The sequence below is a fragment of the Chiloscyllium punctatum genome, chromosome 40, assembly GCF_047496795.1.
Source record: "Chiloscyllium punctatum isolate Juve2018m chromosome 40, sChiPun1.3, whole genome shotgun sequence".
Taxonomy (NCBI): Eukaryota; Metazoa; Chordata; class Chondrichthyes; order Orectolobiformes; family Hemiscylliidae; genus Chiloscyllium; species Chiloscyllium punctatum.
The window spans coordinates 22288562-22310503 of NC_092778.1; the positions used below are offsets into that span (position 1 = coordinate 22288562).

A 21942-nucleotide genomic window follows, 5' to 3' on the forward strand; every position below is an offset into this window, starting at 1 on the left:
ACGAGGGCAAGAGGAATTCATGACAAAATCCTCAAAATAAACTCGACCCATCTTGTTTGGTGCGTAATTATAAAGTAAAATGGTGGTGATACAGATATTTTAATTTCTAACACCTGTGTGATCAATGAAAGATGGATAGAGAAAAAGATGTAGAGAAAAAGAAATGATTTTTATTCAATTTGAATAAATTTTGGAAGCAAAAGTAGGTGCTTTGAAGGAACAGGTAAGGAAGGAGAGCACGATAGTTGGGGAAATAGAAAGTCCTTGGATCTTATTTCACGATGACTATCATGAATGTGTGTATTTCTGCCTCTGTTTTTTTTAAGGTCGATCCTATTCCATTCTATGACATGTGCCTGAGTGATATGTGTGAATCCTCGGACCTCCAGCCAGGCTGTAACCTCGCAGCTGCCTTTGTCCATATATGCAACAGGAATTTTGTCCCTCTGGAAATTCCGTCACAATGTGGTAAGCTTGGCCAGTTTTCCAGCTGAGCAGTTGATAAAACCGACTATGTCAAAGCTGTGGAAGTACTGTAATAACTGGGCTTTTATTTGCTGCCTTGAAAGCTAACCAACTGGCTAATAGTGTTGCATGCTGAAAGCAATAATTGCAACTTTGACTTTGCAATTGCACAACATCCAGTTTTATCATGATATGGAGATGCCGGTGTTGGACTGGGGTGTACAAAGTTAAAATCACACAACACCAGGTTATAGTCCAACAGGTTTAATTGGAAGCACTAGCTTTCGGAGCGTTGCTCCTTAATCAGGGGGTTGCGGAGTACATAATTGTAAGACATAGAATTTATAGCAAATAAATTCTATAATTGCGAGGTACAAAGTAGCAAGTACCTAGGTACAGATCTTAGATACAAAATACATAAAGGGGATAAAGAAAGGAAAGAAAAACTTACCTTTACTTACAGTTGTTCATAATATAAGTTAGAAAAACGAGAATAAAGTTTAAAAAGATGAGTATTACAGTGTTTCCATATAGGGCCTGCAGTAGTTCAGCACAGGGGCCTCCCACATGTGGTCTGCCCAGACTCGCAGGGCACTGACTGCCCACACCAGTCCCCAGTCCAATAACCAGCCCCGCTCCCTTGGGCCCTCCATCCCCAGGCCCTCTCTGCTCCCTCGGGTCTCCATCCTCAGGCCCTCTCCACTCCCTTGGCCCTCCATCCCCAGGCCCTCTCCGCCCCCTCGGGTCTCCAACCCCAGGCCCTCTCCGCCCCCTCGGGTCTCCATCTCCAGGCCCTCTCCGTTCTCTCGGGCCTCCATCCCCAAGCCCTCTCCGTTCTCTCGGGCCTCCATCTCCAGGCCCTCTCCGTTCTCTCGGGCCTCCATCCCCAGGCCCTCTCCGCCCCCTCGGGTCTCCATCTCCAGGCCCTCTCCGTTCTCTCGGGCCTCCATCCCCAGGCCCTCTCCGTTCTCTCGGGACTCCATCTCCAGGCCCTCTCCGTTCTCTCGGGCCTCCATCCCCAGGCCCTCTCCGTTCTCTCGGGCCTCCATCTCCAGGCCCTCTCCTTTCCCTCAGACCTCCAGCCCCAGGCCCTCTCCGCCCCCTCGGGTCTCCAGCCCCAGGCCCTCTCCACCCCCTCGGGTCTCCAGCCCCAGGCCCTCTCCGCCCCCTCGGGTCTCCAGCCCCAGGCCCCCTCTGCTCCCCTTCATGCCTCCAGCCCATTCTAGTTCGGGAGGGAACACCAAGAGGAGAAAAATGGGACAAAAAAAAAGAAAATGGGAAATAAACAGAAGGAGCAGAGAAACCGACTTTAGCCAACTTGTAATGCATCAAGCAGAATAGTGAATTACAAGTAGAAAGTAAATGCTGTTGCTGTCTTTATCCATACCTCTGTATGAAACAAGGAGTGGTGACGTTGGTGGTGGGGATGGGTGTTGGGCAACGGTTAATAAAACACTCCTGAGTTCAGTTTTAAGATGATTCCCCCCCCCACCCCCCCCCCCCCCCCCTTGTGACAAATTCGTGACAAATTTGGCCTTTTTTCCCCAGAAATAATAACACAGTTTTACAGCACAGAGGGAGGCCATTGAGTCCCATCATATCGTTGTCATCTCTTTTAAAGACCTATCCAATTTATCTCAAACCTGAATGTTTCTCCATCAAATTCAATTGGAGATGTATCATTCAATCTGCTTTTCCAACCCTTTCAGGCCATGTCCTAGGAAGGTGCAGCATCAAAAATGTTCCCCACATTTCACGTTGGGTTCTATAGCCGAGGGAGCGGAGAGGGCCTGGGGCTTGAGGGCCGAGGGAACAGAGAGGGCCTGGGGACTCATCCACGCACATAACTGAAATCCCACATTCCTGATACAATTCCGGAATTCACTTCTTTGCCCTGTCTAAGGCCATGAAGTTGGTGGTGTTGAGTAGGATGATACAGCTGGCACAATTTAACATGTCTCCTAAGGAGATTAAGCAACACAGACACCTCCTATGGTGTAACAGAGTGAATAATACCCAAATTAGCTTCATAACTACTGTAATCATGACAACTGTTTGGGAGAAAAATGTTTCCTAACAAAAAAACAGCAATTTGTTCTCTGTGTTAAGGAATGTCTTAAAGGAGAAAAGTGAGGCAGAAGATTCAGAGAGCATCCCAGAGTAAAAGGTGAAGCAGTTACATTGGGAGATGCTGAAGAGGCTAGCATGAAGGAGAAGCAAGAGGGTTTTGGGACTGGATGGGATTACAGAGGTGGGTTGAGATTTGGGAATAAAAACTGTTAAAAATGTTTAAAAACAAGGCTGTAGCTAACTGAAATCCAATGTAGACCACCCAGAACACATGATGGATGAATGGATTTTGGTGTGAACTCAGAAACAGACGGCAAAGCTTAGCATGAAAAGAATTATAAAAAAAATAAGGTAGGAGCATCTCACTGCAGTTGCTGGAATCTGTACTGAAAACAAAAAGTGCTGGAGATCACAGTGGGTCAGGCAGCATCCGTGGAGAGAAACCAAGCTAATGTTTCGAGTCTAGATGACTCTTCATCAGAATTGAAGCAAAAACACTGCTTGCTCTCCCTCTATGGATCCTGCCTGACCCGCTGTGATCTCCACCATTTTTTTTTTCTGACATCTCTGAGAGTCATTTACTTTCTGTAGAAGCTGCAAGAAGTATTTCAGAACAGCAATCAGCAGTGCAACTGGAAGACTTAAATTAACAGTATCCATGAGAGGGTAAGAGCCAGTCTGGCAGACAGTTGAAGTTTTACTGTAGTATTCTGTACTCACATTGTCTTTCTCCTTACAGTGACTGGCAAGGCCGGTGACAATATGCAGAATGATGACGTGGTAGATATTGGACAAAGACTAGCACTGGAACCAGCTGATGTCCTCTTCATCATTGAGGAAAGAGACTGCAATAAGCCCATTGTCACACAACTTCCTTCAATTATTAACTCATTGGTCGACACCTTCAAAATACAAGGTTTCTCTCTCTCTGATACCTCATTATGCACTTTACAAGGATAGCAAAAGCCTCTATAGGTATATTAAAGGGAAGAGAGTCGCTAATGTGAATGTTGGTCATGTGTTAGATGAAACCAGAGAGTTAGTAGTGGGGTACACTGAGATGGCAGAAATGCTGAATCAATACTTTGCCTCAGTTTTCATGGTGGAGGACAATAGTACCATTCCTGTTGGAACAGGCAAATCAGAGACAGTAGATAGGGTAGAACTTAAAACAAACATCAATTAGGGAAAAGGTACTTAGCAAACTATTAGAATTGAGAACAGACAAGTCCCCCAGGCCTGATGGCCTACATCCTAGGGTAGTAAAGGAAATGGCGGTGGAGATAGTAGATCCCATCGGTTACAATATTCCAAAATTCCCTGGACATGGGAAAGGTTCCAGTGGATTGGAAAATGGCTAATTCAAAAAGGGAGGGAGGCAAAATGTGGGAAATTATTGACCAGTTAGTTTAACATCTGTTGTTGGGAAAGTCTTAGAATCAATTATCAAGGAAGCAATATCTGGACATTTGGAAAGTCAAAACGCTATCCATCAGAGTCGTCATGGTTTTATGAAGGGCAAATCATGTTTGACTAATTTGCTAGAGTTCTTCGTAGATGTAACAGGCAAGGTGGATAATGGGGATGCTGCAGATGTAAGCTATCTGGAGTTCCAGAGGGTGTTTGATAAGGTGTCGCACGAAAGATCGATTCACAAGTTGGATCATGTGGGATGAGGGGTAATTTATTAACCTACATAGAAGACTGGCTGATGGACAGAAGACAGAGAGTCGAGAAAAATGTTTTTGTTTCTGGTTGACAAGATGTAACTAGTGGGGTACCACAAGGTTCGCTCCTTGGACCCCAGCTATTTACAATCTACATTAGTGACTTGGATACAGAAATAGAAGGCTCTCCATCCATTTTGTGGTTGATACAGAAATAGGCGGAATGGTAAATTGCAATGAGGAAATAAGAACCTTACAAATGGATATAGATAGGTTAGGAGAGTGGGCCAAAATGGGGCAGATGGAGTTTAACATGGATAAGTGCGAGGTCATGCATTTGCGTTGAAAAAATGAGAAGTTGACCCAATAACTTAATGGGGAGAGACTTCAGGGTGCTCCGGTGCGGAGTCATCTACGTGTACTTGTTCATGAGTCACAGAACAATAGCACATGGGTAAAGCAGGCAATAAAGAAATCAATTGGAATGCTGGCTTTTATAGCGAAAGGATTGGAATATAAAAAGTAAGGAAGTATTGTTACAGCTATACAAGGTATTGATGAGACTGCACCTGGTGTACTGTGCACAGTTTTGAACCCCTTATTTGTGGAAAGGTGTAGTGGCATTGGAGGCAGTTCAGAGGAGGTTCACTAGATTGATCTCAGAGATGAGGGGTTTGTCATATGAAGAGAGATTGAACAGTTTCGGCCTATTCTCACTGGAATTTCAAAGAATGAGGGGAAATCAAATTGAGGTATTCAAGATGATAAAAGGTGTAGATAAAATAGATGTGGAGCGGATGCTTCCTCTTGTGGGGCATTCTGGGATGAGAGGTCATAGTCTTGGGATAAGGGGGCAGCAAATTAAAAACAGCATTGAGGAGACGCTACTTCTCCCAAAACGTTGTGAATCTGTGGAATTCACTCCCCCAAAGTACAGTAGATGCTGAGACAGTGAGTAAATTTAAGGAGGAGTTAGACAGATTTTTAATTGGTAGTGGGTTGAAGAGATATGGAGGGAAGGCAGGGAAATGGGGGTGAGGAGCATATCAGCCAAGATTGAATGGGCCGAATGGACTAATTCTGCTCCTATATCTTAAGAACTTATGAAGGGTGTTGCCAGAGTTGGGGGATTTGAGCTATAAGGAGAGGCTGAACAGGCTGGGGCTGTTTTCCCTGGAGCGTCGAAGACTGAGAGGTGACCATATGGAGGTTTATAAAATCATGAGGGATATGAATAGATTGAATAGCCAAATACTTTTCCCCAGGGTAGGTTAGTCCCAAACTGGAGGGTATGGGTTTAAAGTGAGAGGGGAACAATGTAAAAGGCACCTGAGGAGCAACATTTTCATGCAGATGGTGGTGCGTGTATGGAATAAGCTGCCAGAGGAAGTGGTGGAGATTGGTACAATTGCAGCATTTAAAAGGCATCTGGATGGGTATATGAATAGGAAGGGTTTGGAGGGATATGAGCCAAATGCTGGAAAATGGGACTAAGATCAATTTAGGATATCTGATCAGCATGGATGGGTTGGATGAAAGAGTCTGTTTCTTTGTTGTACGTCTCTATGACTCTTTGACTCTATGACCTGACTGACTTGCTTCTTGAAAGCATGAACAGGAAGGGGTGATGAGAGGGCGGCTAGTAAAATGCCGAGACTAGTACTGGGATGCAACAAATGAAGAGTCGAGCCCCAGTATTCAGATTCTGTTGCATTATCAGAGCTGAAGCCTGAGGAGTCTCAGGTTTTGGTGATAGTTTTGTTGCTGGCATCTGCAGCCTCCTGGTGGAAGGCCTCTTTCACAGTCAACTCTATGGACATGCATCTGCCAATGGGCATTAAGGTGCCCATCACTGGAGACGGCCATCTCCTCTGCCTTTTCCCCAAGGCTGTGTGTGCTGTTGTGTCCTGGAAGGAGAATAAAGAAAGAATTGTGAGTGTGAGGGAATAGATTACATGGCAAAGGTACCGTTGGTGTGCATGGGACACAGCCATGAGATTCCAAAAAGCTAAATGGTGAGTGTCGATGGTGTAGAAGGAGTGTCTGGAGACAGAGGGAACAGGACATGGGAGCTGATGGCCTGGTGGTATCATCACTGGTCAGTAAATCCAGAGACCCAGGACCTGGGTTCAAATTCTGCCATGACAGATGGTGGAATTTGAATTCAGTAAAAATCTGGATGACCACGAATCCATTGTTGATTGTTGGAAAAACCCATCTGATTCCCTATTTCCTTTAGGGAAGGAAGATAGCATCCTTACCTGGTCTAACCTACATGTGACTCCAGACACACAGCAATGTGGTTGACTCTCAACTGGGCAATAAATGCTGACCTAGCCAGTGACACCCTCATCCCATTAATAAAAAAAATTTAAAAATAACCAACGTAAATGCATAATAACATTTATGCTGTAAACAAACTAAAAATGCTGGAGAAACTCAGCAGATTGAACAGCGTCCTGTGCAGAGTTAACTGCTCTGACTTGAACAGACTAACTGAACTTGAAACATTAACTGTTTTCTCCTCACAGATGCTTCCAGAGCTGCTGAGTTTCTCCAGCAATTTCCATTTTTGTTTCAGATCTCCAGCATCTGTGGTTCTTTGTTTTATTTTAGTGGAAGAGTTAAACTGTTTGGGGATGAGTGTGACGCAATTGCCTCTCATGCAGTGTAACATACTCTCTTCTCATACTGTGTCAAAGTTGCCATTACTTTGGCATTCCTGTAAATTGATCTGACGTGTGCAAAAAAACGTTCTGAGAAACATTGGTTTTTAAGGTAGTATTGCTGAAAATAGCACAATGAAAATTAAAGTTATGACAGTGAACATTTTGGACAAAAACAGGCAGAATCAATCATCTCAACCACTTCCGGCTCTGGTGACCCGGGGATGTAAGCTACAAGGTTCAAGCTGGATGCAATTCTGATAGAAATGGCTGAATTTCTGGGCCAGCACAAATACTCTTGCCATCTTTAAAACTGCAACACTTTCACAGGGAGGCCAGTATGATACAAGCGAGTGTTACAACTTTAATAAAGGTGGCACAGTGGTTAGCACTACAGTCTCACAGGATCAGGCTGGAGTTAGATTCTAGCCTCGGGCAACTGTCTGTGTGGAGTTTGCACATTCTCCCCATGTCTGTGTAAGTTTCCTCAGGATGCTCTGGTTTCCTCCCACAGTCCAAAGCTTAGGGTGGATTGACCATGCAATATTGCCCATAGTGTTCAGGGATGTGCAGGCTGTGTGGATTATCCATGGGAGATGCAGGGTTACAGGGATGAGGTGTGTGTGTGTGTGTGTGTGTTGCTCTTTGAAGGGTTAATGTGGACTTGATGGGCTCAATGGCCTGCTTCCACATCATGGGGGTTTTATAATAAGTCTTGGAGTTTGTCATAACATAATGTTTATGCTGTACATCTTGTTATTTCATTTTAAGTTAAATTTACTCTAAATTTACCAGTAATATTGCTGCTAACTTCACATCTCACCTGTCACGAGAATATCCCCCACGTGAATATCCCTGATGGTCTTTTCTCCCCAGGAATCACGGATGTGAAATTCGGTTTCATTGGCTTTGGTGACGAAGGCGTTCATGAGCAGCACCTGCTCACTGTAAAGAGAGAGAATTCATCATCATGGCACTTGGAAAAGGAGCTGGGGTGAGGCTGTAAAATGAATCACTTTTGAGACTATCGCGACTGCTAAAGTGAACTCTTCTGGAAAATAAAATCCAATAGTGTTCGATTAAAGTGATGGAAGGTGTCATACACAGTGCTATAAAACAGCACCTGCTCAACAATAACTGGCTCAGTGACACCTAGTTTGGGTCCCTCTGGGGTCACTCATTTCAGCCTTAGTTCAAAAGAGTTGAATTCCAGAGGTGAGGTGAGAGTGACAGCCCTTGACATCAAGACTGCATGCGACCGAGAGTGGCATCAAGGAGCCCTAGCAAAACTGAAACCACTTGGCATCAGGGGCAAGGTTTCTGCGGGTTGAGTGGTGCCTGGTACAAAGGATGTTGGTTGTAGTTGTTGACGGTGATCAATCATCCCAGCTGCAGAATTTCTTTGCAGGAGTTCTTCAGGGTAGTGTCTTAGGCTCAACCATCTTCAACGGTTTCAGCTCCTCCGTTATAATGTCAGATGTTTGTTAACAATTGCAACATGCTGAAGCAGTCCGTGTTCAAATGCAACAAGGGTCTGGACAATATCCAGGCTTGGGCTGACAAGTGGCAAGTAACATTTGTGCTTTACAAATGCCAGGCAATGACTGTCTCCAATAAGAGACAATCTAATCAGTGTCCCTTAACATTCAATGGTGTTATCATCACTGAATCTCCTGCTATCAAGGTTGCGGGCTTACCATTGACCAGAAGCTCAATTGGACTTGCCACATGAACACAGTGTCTATAAGAGCAGCTCAGAGGGTGGGAATGCTGCAGTGAGTGACTCACCTCCTGTCTCCCCAAAGCCTGTCCATCGTCTACAAAGTACAAAGTCAGGAGTGTGATGGAATACTCCCGACTTGCCTGGACAGATGCAGCTCCAACAACATTCAGGAAATTTGATACCATCCAGGACAAAGCAGCCCACTTGATTTGCACCACATCCATAAGCATCACTCCCTCCACCACCGACACTCAGTAGCAGCAGTGTGTACTATCTACAAGATGCACTGCAGAAATTCACCAAAGATGCTTAGAATGCACTTTCCAAATACAAGACCACTTCCATCGAGGACAAGGACAGCAGATATGTGGGAACACCACCACCCGCAAGTTCCTCTCCTAGCCACTCACCATCATGTCTTAGAAGTATATCGTCATTCCTTCACTGCCGCTGGGTCAAAATCCTGGAGATCCCTCCTTAATGACACTGTGGATCTACCTACAGCACATGGACTGCAACGATTCAAAATTGTAGCTCACTGCCACCACTTCTCAAGGGCAACTAGGAATGGGTAATAAATGCTAGTCTAGCCTGCAGTGCCTACATCCCACAAATTTAAAAAAAGTGTCCCATTTGGCCAGGATAAATGGTCCATTGGAAACATCCTCATAAAAGAGTTTGCTCTGTTAGATCGTACTACTTAATAGTACTAAATATTTTAATGATGCATCTGGGGGAAGGTGCAGTCAGACATACTGCTGTCCTTACAGTCTCCAAGGTGACCTCTCGCTAGATCAATTCAATTCTTACAATTTTTACCCCACCCGATTGATAGACAATTTTGTCCTTGTATTTGGTAGCCTCCAGTGATAGATCCATTAGAGAATTAGGCTCAAAGGCAAAAAACAGTCTCTCATGCCATTTTTGGGGAGTTTCTACCAGTAACACAAACAAGTTGTTTTTTCACACCAGGGAAACTCCCATATACTTGAGGCCTTCCTCTGATTCTAATCATCCTTCAGCCCCGTATCTCATCGAAAGCTCAGTCTCTCACCTACAATTCAGTTCAGGCCTCCACGTCCTTGATCATTCATTGCTCCTTCCTCATGTGATTGGCCTCTTCTAACTCTAAATAAAATTTCTAAGTAGCGTCATGGAGTCATCGATTCATACAACACGAAAACAAACCTTTCAGTACAACTCGTTCACACTGACCAGGAATCTCAATCTGACTTCGTCCCATTTGCCAGCATAGATGATTGGGGTACCTTCTGGAGAAGGTGGGACCTGTACATGAAGGACGGGTTACACTTAAACTGGAGGGGCACCAATGTCCTGGGCAGGAGATTTGCTAAGTGCTTCAGGAGAGTTTAAACTGGCAGGGGGATGGGAATCAGAGCTAGAGATCAGAGGAGATCTCTAGCAATTATACTGCTGTTAGACAGGAGCTGTGGAGTATAAATTGGGAACAATTGTTTTACGGGAAATACACAACAGAAATGTGGAGGTTTTTTGAGGAGCACTTGTTGCAAGCGTTGGAAAACATTGTCCCACTGAGATAGGCAAGGAATGGTAAGGTGAAGGAGCCTTGGATGACAAGAGAAGAGAAGAGGAGAGGGTAATTATCGAACGGGCTGAAATAGAATGCAGAGAGTCTGTCAGGAAGGATACACATTCGGTAGGGCAAAGGAGTGGATTAACGTGTGTCTGTTTCAATGCAAGGCCTGTCAAGAATAAGAGTGGTGAACTTAGAGCGTGGATCAGTACTTGGAACTACGATGTTGTGGCCATAACAGAGACATGGATTTCACGGGCAGGATTGGTTGTTGGATGCTCCAGGGTTTAGATATTTTAAAAAGAACAGGAAGGGGGTAAAAGAGGAGGGGGAGTAGCATTGTTAATGAGAGAGTGCATCGCAGCTGCAGGAAAGGAGGTTGTTAAGGAGGGTTTGTCTACTGAGTCAGTGTGGGTGGAAGTCAGTAACAGGAAAGGAGCAGTCACTTTATTGGGTGGTTTCTATCGACCTCCCCCAATAGCAGCAGAGAGATGGAAGAACAGATTGGACAGCAGATCTTGGAAAGGTGCAGATGTTAACATGTTGTTATGGGTGACTCAACTTCCCCAATATTGATTGGAACCTCCTTAGTGCTGATGGTCTGGATGGAGCCGATTTTGTCAGGTGTGTCCAGGAAGAATTCCTGACTCAATATGTAGACAGGCTGACGAGGGGGGAGGCCATATTGGATTTGGTGCTAGGCAATGAGCCAGGCCAGGTGTCAGATCTCTCGGTGGGACAGCATTTCGGTGTCAGTGACTATAACTGCCTCACCTTTACCATAGCCATGGAGAGGGATAGGAACAGACAGTATGGGAAGGTATTTAATTGGGGGAAGGGAAATTATACTGCTGTTAAACAGGAGCTGTGGAGTATAAATTGGGAACAATTGTTTTACGGGAAATACACAACAGAAATGTGGAGGTTTTTTGAGGAGCACTTGTTGCAAGTGTTGGAAAACTTTGTCCCACTGAGATAGGCAAGGAATGGTAAGGTGAAGGAGCCTTGGATGACAAGAGAAGAGGAGCTTCTCGTCAAGAGGAAGGAGCAAGCTTACTTAAGGTTGAGGAAGCAAGGATCTGGCACAGCTTTAGAGGGTTATAGGGTAGTTAGGAAAGAACTGAAAAATTGGCTGAGGAGAGATAGGAAGGGGCATGAAAAAGCCTTGGTAGGAAGGTTTAAGGAAAACCCAAAGGCATTCTACACTTACATGAGGAATAAGAGAAAGATCAGAGAGAGGGTAGGGCCGATCAGGGATACTGGAGGGAACCTGTGCCTGGAATCTGAAGAGGGGAGGCTCTTCAATATTTTTTTGCTTCAGTATTCATTAGACAGAGGGTCTTTGTTGATCGTGAGAACACCGTGGACCAGGTTAACAGGCTTGAACAGATTGATATTAAGGAAGTGTGTGTGCTGGAAATTCTGGGAAGCATCAAAATAGATAGGTCCCCAGGGCCAGGCCCGATATATCCAAGGTTACTATGGGAAGTGAGGAATGAGATTGCTGCACCTCTGGTGATGCTCTTTGCATCCTCACACTACGTGGGAGTAGTACTGGCTGATTGGAGAGAGGCGAATGTTGTTCCTCTGTTCAAGAAAGGGAATAGGGAAATCCCTGAGAATTACAGACCAGTCAGTCTTACGTCTGTGGTAAGCAAGGTGCTGGAAGGGAATCTGAGAGAGAGGATTTTTTTGATTAAAGATAGTCAGCATGGGTTTGTGAGGGGCAGGTCATGCCTCACAAGCCTTATTCAGTTCTTTGAGGATGTGACAAGACAGGTTGACGAAGGTGGAGCAGTGGATGTGGTATATATGGATTTCAGAAAGGCATTGGCTAAAGTTCTCCATGGTAGTTAGGAGGTATCGGATACAGGGAAATTTGGCATTTTGGCTTTAATTAACAGGTGGATTGAGTTTAAGACCTGCAAGGTTTTGCTGCATCTCTATCAAACCCTCATTAGACCACACTTAGGATATTGAGTCCAGTTTTGGTTGCCTCATTATAGGAAGGATGTAGATGCCATGGAAAGGCTGCAAAGGAGATTTTCCAGGATGCTGCCTGGATTGGAGGGTTTCTCTTATGAAGAGAAGTTGAGATAGCTCGGGCTTTTCACACTGGAGAGAGAAAGGAAGAGAGGTGACTTGATAGATATGTACAAGGTGATGAGAGGCGTAGATAGCCAGAGCCTATTCCCCAGGGCAGAAATGGCTGTCACGAGGGGTCATAATTTTAAGGTGATTGGAGGAAGGTAGAGGGTAGATGTTAGAGGTAGGTTCTTTATGCAGAGAGTGGTTGGTGTGTGGAATGCACTGCCAGCGGTGGGAGTAGAGTGAGAGACATTAGGGACATTTAAGCAACTGCTGGACAAGCCCATGGACAGCAGTAAATTGAGGGGTGTGTAGGTTAGGCTGATCTTAGAGTAAGATAAATGCTCAGCACAACATTGTGGGCCGAAGGGCCTGTACGGTGCTGTACTGTTCTATGTTTACCTTAAGCCTATGTCCTCTAGTTTTGACCTCGCCCAACCTAGGAAAAAGACCTTGACTATTCACCCTCTCCTTGTCCCTCATAAACCTTTATAAGTCCAGCCCTCAGTGTCCGATGTTCCAGGGAAAAAAGCCCCATTTTGTTCGGCCTTTCCTACAACTTAGCCACAAGAGGTTAGCATTAACTTGGCAAGCATAATTTTATGATTTCTAAAAGAAAATCTTAAATCTCAAACAAAAACAGAAGTAGCTGGAAAAGCTCAGCAGGTCTGGCAGCATCTGTGCAGAGAAATCAGAGTTAACGTTTCTGGTCCGGTGAACTTTCCTCTAATGAAGGGTACCAGATCTGCAATGTTAACTTTGATTTCTCTTCACAGATGCTTCCAGACTGGCTGAGGTTTTCCAGCCACTTCTGCTTTTGTTTCTGACTTAGACCGGCATCCGCAATTCATTCAGGTTTTTACCTTAAATCTCAACCCTCCACTGTGCTTCCAACTTCCCTAGTCCTGGTTCAAACGAGAGCCCATCCTACAATGGGAATCACTCTGCCCTCAGGTATTGTGGATTGATTATGGTTTGAATCTGACACTCTGGGGCCCACATGCTACATGAATTATAAGTGTATGAATGATCCACAGACTTAGGTACCACTGTTTTCTGTAGAGACAAGATTTCCAGGACAACCTGTCCCTCTCTCACTCCACCCACCACCAGCAGACAGAATTGTGAAAAGGTGAATAGGACTGATTGATATTTGCCCCTTTGGAATTCCATGTGTGATCAGAGTAGAGGTGAAGCCTGGAGGAGTTGGTATTCTGATTGTTTTGTTTGGGTTCTTCCCTAAACAGGGATTGTGCAGAAGAGTTTGGTGAAGAATGTTAAACTCTCAACACTGAATGCCTCTCGCATGTTTCATTTTCTCCCAGTAACCTGTTGTTCAACCACAACATCTCATACAACATGCCGGCTGCGATAACTCTGGTAACACAGTGGCCTTTTCGTGTTGAAGCGGTCAAGAGTGCAGTTCTACTGACTTGCTCCACATGTCACCGAAACAATGAGGTAACTTCATTGTAATAGCACCGCAGTAACTGAGATTAGTCTGAGTAAATACTCATTGCCAATGTTTCATCAAAAATAAAGAATGTCTGTGTTTAATTGCACAGGATGCTTTCATTGCTGTTTTCTCTTTCACCTTGCAGTAGCTACAACAACTCAGTCCAATTCAAATTATCTGCATAAACATAACTGATGCTTCCTGGTTGACTTTAATTGATATACTGAACTGATAGGAGGAGCTCGAACCAGTTAAATAATACAGCCTGACTCACTAATGGCTTCCTCCAGTGCAGACCGTGGTGTTGTCATTGGACAGTAATCCGGAACGCCCAAGTTAATGTTCTGGGGACATCAGAGGAAGTGATGGATGTGGGCACAAATACAACATTTAAAAGACATTAGGATAAGTACGTGAATAGGAAAGGTTTGGAGGGATATGCGCCAGGAGCAGTCAAGGTGGGACAAGTTTAGTTTAGGAATATGTTCAGCATGGACTGATTGGACTGGAAGGGTCTGTTTCCATGCTGTATGACTCTGTAATGATATTTGAATTCTATAAAACTCTGAACTGAAGAGCTAGTTTAATGGTGACCATTGTTGGTCTGGTTCATTAATGTCCCTTAGGGAAGGAAATTTGCCATCTACAATGGTCTGGCCTACAGGAATCACAGCAATTTAGTTGACTCTGAACTGTCCTCTAGGCAATTGGGAATGGGCAATAAGTGCTGGTCTAGCCTGAGAGTTAAATATCCTGGGGAGAGAAAACAAAAAATGACAAACAAAAACATTTGAAGTGGTAGCAATATCTGCTAGGCTGTGTGGTAGAGTTTTCCCTACTCCATGTGTGTTGCTATAATACAATGAGTGTTTCCTCAGACCAATCCTTGCTTTGCCTCTTGCTAAAATGTCAGGATCACAACTTGTAACTGGTGCTGCAGGATCATTCCTGTTGTGAGGAGAGGGAGTTCCTTCCAAGGAAATAGTGGGGATGACTGAGCAGCAGCCTTACCTGGTCAGGCCTACATGTGACTCACAGCTCCCCAACAGTGGTGTCATCTTGTAGCTGCCCTCTGAAATAGCCTTGCAAGCCTTCACCTGAAAAGCAATTAGGGATGAACATATCCCCTGAAAGAATAAAACAAAATGGTCGATGTATGGTATAGTATATTTTTGTCACTGGCCTGACTTCAGAAATAATGCTGCAATTGAAAGGTGCTTGAAATTTGTCTTGTTCTTCCCAGATGCTGTAGTTCACGGCACTACAAATAATTTGTTTTCTCAGTTGTCTGAAGACACTTTGCAGACCTTGCTGACATCATCGGGAATCATATTGCACGTTCTAAAGGACATGAGGCTCCAGTTTAAGAATGGAGGGAGCGACAGCAGTGTTGTTGGTTTGGACGACAGCAGTGTCTTTAGAGTCAGCCACAGTGGAAACCAACCATTTAAAACATCACACCATCACGTTGCAGTAAGTTTTACATTGTTTTGTTCACCCAAAGCTTGGTAAATGCCTAGAACCTACTGCCAGAGGTGGTGGTGGAAGCAGACACAATAACAGCATTCAAGAAGCAACTGGACAAGCACATGAATAGGAAGGGAATAGAGAGACCTAGGTCCTGTAAGTGAGGACAGTTTTAGCATGGAATAGCAAAATGTGTCAGCATAGGCTCGGAGGACAAAAGGGCCTATTCTTGTGCTGTATTGTTTTTTGTTTCAAAAGAACGATTCACTTTAAGGGGGAAGAGTACCTTTAAATGTCCAGCAGATTCAGTTTCCATCAGCAAATGTGTACTCATTACCCATGACGAGAAATCATCAGTTTTATCTTCAACTGCTACCTGGGCCTATAGGTCAACTACTTCAAGCTTGCTAATATCAGGTTTGCTAACGCACACAGTGAGTTTATCAGCAGTGCCCATCACAGAATAACTAATTTCATCCTCTTCCTTGTATGTCAGTTACAGAGGTCTATAATCAATTGTTCTTGGCTAAATCTGTTAAGAAACTTGAACTTTTTGTTAGCACGATGCTGCAATTTCCCTTTTACGATTGTGTAATCTTTATAAATATACCTTAGTGAAGCTGTGGATAAGTATGGTCCAATGGCTGTTCAGTGCAGCTGAAGCGTTGAGATTGAGATTTGGCAGTGACAAATACAAGTCTTATGGGAATCCAGCCATGAAATTGCTTCACACACTGGCATTATGCCAGTTAGAGAGCTTTTAAAGCAACACTACAATGCAATTAGAATTGGAATAAGTTTTCAAGCAACCCAGTATCATTTCATCATTGCCAAAGCTGAGAGTTAACCTTTGAATATCTATCGACACTGTTGTTCAATCTTTATATCTCCTCTGTCTACAGAAGCTAATCTGTTTCTTAATTGAATGCTTCCCTCACTTATTGACACATTCTAATCAGATATTGCCCAAGTTTCTTTTCATTCATGGGATTTGGGCATTGCTGGCTGGGCCAGCGTTTACTGCCCATCCCTTGTTTGCCCCAGAATGGTGATGGTGAGCTGCCTTCTTGAGCCACTGCAGTTTTTGGAGTTTAGAGACGCCTACACTTGCTGTTGGACCCAATGATAGTGAAGGAACGATGAAATAATTCCAGGGTCAGGATGGTGAGTGGCTTGGAGGGGAATTTGCAGATACATAGTAACTCATTCCTGCTACCCATTTCCTCTGGATGGTACATGTGTTGGGTTTGGAAGGTGCTGTGTAATAACTCTTGGCAAGTTTCCATAATACACCTTTTTAAAATAATACATACTGCTGTCCATATGCATCAGAGGTGGGGGAAGTGAATGCTGAAGGTAGACGAGAGTGCTTATCAAAAAGGCTGCTTTGTCCTGGAATGTATTGAGTTTCTTGAGTATTGTTGGACCTGCCAGTGGGGAGTATTCCATCACACCCCTGGCTTGTGCTTGTAGCTGGCGGACAGACTTTTAGAAAACCTCCAACTTCACTTCCTTCAATCTCTACTTTGTTGTAACTATTTAATTATTGTAACTGTTGTAACTGTGATGAATGCTAGAACTTTGTACAATAGTATTAATGAGCTAGTCATCGCAGTGTCCTTAACACGCCAACACACAATTATGATCCCTTTCTGGAATATCTGCTGAATACTTTTCATTTTTGTCTTCCAGTTGCCTGCTGAGGATGTGTGTCTGGCTGCAGCAATCAAATCAGGAGGTGCAGTATTTGATTCTTCAAAGTTCATCTCACAAAGTGAAAATTTCCTCCAATTATTTAGTCACCGAGTCACCAGGAAGCATAAGGACAGCAAGTGTGAGACTTGCCAGCCCACTGCAGGTTGAAATGGTTTCACGCTTGCTATCTGAGTTGACTGCCTTTAGCAAAGAGAATGTCCAATAATTATAGTGCGAGGAGCACGTAATGAGAAATGTATCCTACAGACCCATGGAATTAAAGGTCTTTTTTTCACATTCATAACATTATTGCAGACCACATCATCACGCGTTACTTGAAGATAAAAATGATTGCAAATGAATGATCAAAGCAGCAGAAATTTCAGTCTGTGTCTTATTTGTACTGTCAGCCTATTGTTGGATTTATTTTCCTAGCACAGCAGTGGGAGAATATTTTTAATACTCCCCAAATCATTGTTGATCTCTGTACAAAATATCCTTGAAGGTTCACCAGAATTAATCAATGTGGATGATCAGTGGAAGCTAAGCCGGGCAGGTAAAACGCACTTCAGAAAGCCAAGCTTGGAAACTCATGGTCTGACATTTCAGCTGAACAAAGCGGGTTAGTCTAACTGTGCTGCACAGATAACTGTGTCTGGGCATATGCCATCCATGCAATTTAATATGGGCTGTCAGCAAACATTTGATTTCTTCATTTTCAACTTATTGAATTTACTGAATCGTTCTGTAGTAGAAACAGACCCAAAGGCTTGGAGCTGCTGAAGAAGCACAGAACAGCAGGACTTATTTTATAATGGGTGATAGAACATGTTTGATGAGTTCATCATGCAAGAAATGGTGTTCCGCAAATTTGACTTGCAAACCTTGAAATGATATTGAGGTCCAAAATCCTTTCAAACATATTTTACAGAGTGCAGGGTCTGTAACTTATTATTGGGTGAATGTTGCATTGTGCTGTGATAGTTTGTCAGTCTTGTTGAGTTTACTCTTGTTCACAATCGGTGTCAAATGCTGGTTGGCTTACCTAGCAAGGTGAAGAGATTCAGTCACTTGAAAGAACAGAGATTCTATTACGTTCACTGGCAGGCATGATCAGTAGCAAGAAACATTCTGGTTAACATGGCAGTGAAATTATATCTACTGCTCCTTCAATAAAGCTGCAAACCTTAGCAAGCACCTTCATTAGTCCAATTAGATTAAATTAGTTATGGAAATAATATTCAGAACATCAAGGAAGACAACAGTTTGTTGAGTAGCAGTAATAGTTTACTACCCGAATTGTAAATATCTCAATTTTGCATAAAATGTGTGCCTTTTTATTTTGGCTCTCAATTAATACTGTAACTACATTCCTTATCTCTGACACACTTTGTTATAATTAAATTAATACTGGATTTTTTGGTAAATGTAGATTATCAGTCTCAGTGAGGTATGTTATCAGTAAGTGAATTGTAGCTATCATTTCCTCTTTAGACATTGAATGTCCTGAAATACAGCTTTCATATTTTGTGCTGGCTTGAGGAATGTATAAATAGTATGACCTGCAGGTTTTCTTTGTTTGTTCATTGAATTACACATTTTTGAAATCTAGAGAAAGCAACGTTTTGATGATATCTTGTAATTCTCAGTTTTCAGTTTTGTTTCCTTCTACTAGTGAAGTTACTTTATTCGAACGTTGTAATAAGTTTCAGTCATTATAATTCTGCAGTTGGAGGGGACTAAATCTTGCACATGTTTTCAATGTCATATTTCTCCCTTACCTCATCAATACCATGCACTTTTATATTTGGTTGTGTTTATGGATTAATTTTTTTTAAAATAAAATTAAGGTAGAACTTCCAGTGTGCACCTAGTTTTAATTTGGAAGTGGTTTGGTTTGTTATTAATTTATGGAGAAGGATTATCAAAGCATGCTATGTCTTGTACGAGGCAGAGATAAACAAAATAAATTTCAGATTCAAGTTGGGTTTGTGCAACCCATCCTGTCACGGTTTCTGTTTTGTTTGATGTTCTTGACAAAAAAAAATTCTCTTTCAAAATCCCATGGTGATTACCATACATCAGCCTGGTTAAAACAGAATCCGAAACATCTCTCTGTCAAACTTGCATCAATATCTAGCAACATTTTACCAACTGAGATCAGGCTCATTTTAATTTTCTTATAAAGAATTTAGATAATGCCCATATTAAGGAGCAAAGGATTTTTCTGTTCAGATTCACACATTAAAGCAGTTTATTCACTGACCTAAAGGGGCTTCACTGTGTAAACATTGAAGTTTTTTTGAAATAAGTGGTGGTCACCACTTGGTCACCAGTTTTAACCTCCCACCTGGTTGGTATTTCCATTGGGTTCTGTTGAAGGTTAAAGCTGGCCCATAATGAAGCAGCACTGCCTCTTTATATTCAGGCAGGTACATGGTCTATGCTTGAACTATCTTTTAATCCTTAGGAACATAATAAATAGGAATGGGATTAGCAATTCAGCCCACTGACTTTGCTCTGTGATCATAGATCATCATCAATATCAATGCCATTTTCCTGAATTATCGCCATATCTGTAACATTAGAAATGTATTGATCTCTGTTTTGAATCTATTCCAAGTCTCAGCTTCCCTGACCCCATGAGATGGAGAATCGCAAAGATTCTCTACCCTCTGACTGAGGGTACTATGGCCATTTCTGACCAGCCCACCATTTATTATCTGTCCCTAATTGTCTTTGAGAAGTTGGTGGTGAGGGGCCTTCTTGAATCACATTAGCCATAGTGCCATTAGGGAGACAGCTCCAAGATTGTGACCCTGTGCCACTGAAGTGATGGGCTGACTTGTAGATTGGAGGGAACAGCCACAGCCTTGCTGTGTTCAGTCCTCTCAGTGTCACAGTGGATGGCTGCTGCCGTGGAAAGCGAGTTACCGAAATAGATTCTGCCACGCTCGAGACCAGAATCACGCCAGATTTTGGATATTTCCCGGTACTGGGCAGAGCAGTTCTGAACAAACTGGGTTGGGGAGTGGAGGCTGTCAGAAGTCACTTGAGTAGGCAATAGATCCATGAGTGAAGTGGTAAAGCGAGGAACTAGTCTGGAGCAATGCCTTGTCGACAAAGTGCCAACATGAATTGTCCAAGTAACTTACAGGTGTTTGAATTTAATCAATTAAAATTGCATGACGAACTTTGAAACTTGTCCAGTTTTCCTGATACCACCAGTTTTCAGGTGTTTGGATTTGAGGTACTCTGTCTGTAAAAACAGTCGTGGTACATTGTTGGTGCTGGGACTGAATGCAAGTGGATGATGAGCTGATCAAGTACAGTGTACTGCCTATTGGACAGCACCAATGCAAACACAAAGTATTGGATAGATCTTCGTTTCTGTGCCCAGGAATTACAGACAAGGATGTGGACCCAGTACGGAGAGGCAAATGGGAAAGGGAGGACTGCATACACTTCAAACAGTGGAAGCAAGTCAGCATTCACGTGTCTCTAATGGGCTCTTGTAGCACAGTGACTTTAACCACTGGGCTAAGGAAAACGCAAGTTCACGTCCCACATGGTACACAGATGATTTACAAACAAATGCTGACCTATTATTTTCATCCAGTCGCAAAGCCATCGCTTTCAGGGAGGTGAATAAAGAGCAATCATCCTCGAAGGTGTTTGCACACTATGAACCAAACAAGATCTGGTATTGACATGTGCTGCCTCCCCCATATGGCTGTGGTGTGGAGATGCTGGTGCTGGGCTGGGGTGAACAAAGTCAGAAGTCGCTTGAAGTTATAGTCCAACAGGTTTATTTGAAATCACAAGCTTTCAGAGCGTTGCTCCTTCATCAGGTGAAATGACTTGCAAGGATAGAGAAGGAAGGTTTGGCAGTCATATTGGACTCAGGAAGTTCCAGCAATACATAAATTTGTAATAATTATGAACCACTAATCCCTGCTGGCTCTACTTAAAGAGGACAAGGCAGTGTCACCCATAGCTTCAGGTCAAATTCAGCAGTGGGCTCTAATACTAACTACATATCATTACAAGGCGGAACACCATCCAGGGGGCCGAGTCGTAAATGCGGATGCATTGAGCTGCCTCCCACTGGTAGGTACACCACCATTGGAAGAGTCTGTAATGTTTTTAAATTTTCTGGATACACTTGCAGTCACAGCTGACAATAGCAGACATTGGATGCAGAAAGATCTGAACCTGGCAAACTGAAACAGCTGCTGTAACCAAGGCCCATCAAAACCAGAACTGAAAGCGTTTTGGACCCTGAGAGACCAGACGACAGTAGAGAGTGGCACATTATTATGGAGAGCAAGAGTGATTGTCCCAAGTAAAGGTCACCACCAGATACTGGCTGGAGTCCACCGGGGCCATCCAGAGATTTATAAAATGAAGATGTTAGTGTGAAGTTATGACTGGTGGCTAGGATTGGATGCAGACATAGCTGTTTTGATGGGGCAGTGCCCAGAGTGCCAACAAGGACAAAAATTACCACCAGCAGTTCCTCCATATTCATGGGAATGGCCGGGTAAACTCTGGGCTCAATCGTGCATTGACAATGCAAGCCCTTAATGTTCTTAGTCATTGTGGATGCCCATTCAAAGTGGGTGGACAGGCAAAGCATTCATTCATAAAACACACGATGATGATAGAAAAACTGCATGCATCTTTTTGCAAAGCACACTTCCAGAAGTGTTGGTCACAGAAAACTGGCCATCGTTTACAGCAGAGAATTTGAGTCTTTCCTAAAGTCGAATGGTATTCTACATATAAGGACAACTCCATCATTCAATGGTCTGGTAGAAAGAACAGTCCAAACGCAGGCTTAAAGAAAGAGCCTCCCGTCTCACTAGATACCGAACTGTCCCGGTTCCTGTTTGATTATAGGACCACCTCTCATGCACCAGCTTAAATCTGATCTTCTGGACCTGGAGGGGTGGATGAAATGACATTAGGAACACCAATCCCAGGCAGCGGGCCATGGAGGGGGTTGTTAGGGCCGATTGCCTCTCTTCCATGGATATGCTCAAGCCCAGGGGTCTCTGGAGAAGGAGCACACAAGTGTCCACCAACAC

General features: G+C 43.5%; 1 protein-coding gene across 4 annotated transcripts in view; it reads left to right on the top strand.

The window, feature by feature from the left end:
• Positions 1-18708, top strand: part of LOC140464425 (uncharacterized) — a 409548-nt gene extending 390840 nt beyond the window's left edge. For all 4 annotated transcript variants that reach the window (XM_072559463.1, XM_072559465.1, XM_072559466.1 and 1 more), the window contains 6 exons: positions 327-468; positions 3275-3451; positions 7745-7862; positions 13560-13695; positions 14975-15163; positions 16850-18708. In XM_072559463.1, coding sequence (XP_072415564.1) covers positions 327-468; positions 3275-3451; positions 7745-7862; positions 13560-13695; positions 14975-15163; positions 16850-17020 — 933 coding nt within the window. In that variant the 3' untranslated portion in view covers positions 17021-18708. The remainder of the gene's footprint in view (positions 1-326; positions 469-3274; positions 3452-7744; positions 7863-13559; positions 13696-14974; positions 15164-16849) is intronic.
• The last annotated feature ends 3234 nt before the right edge of the window (positions 18709-21942 follow it).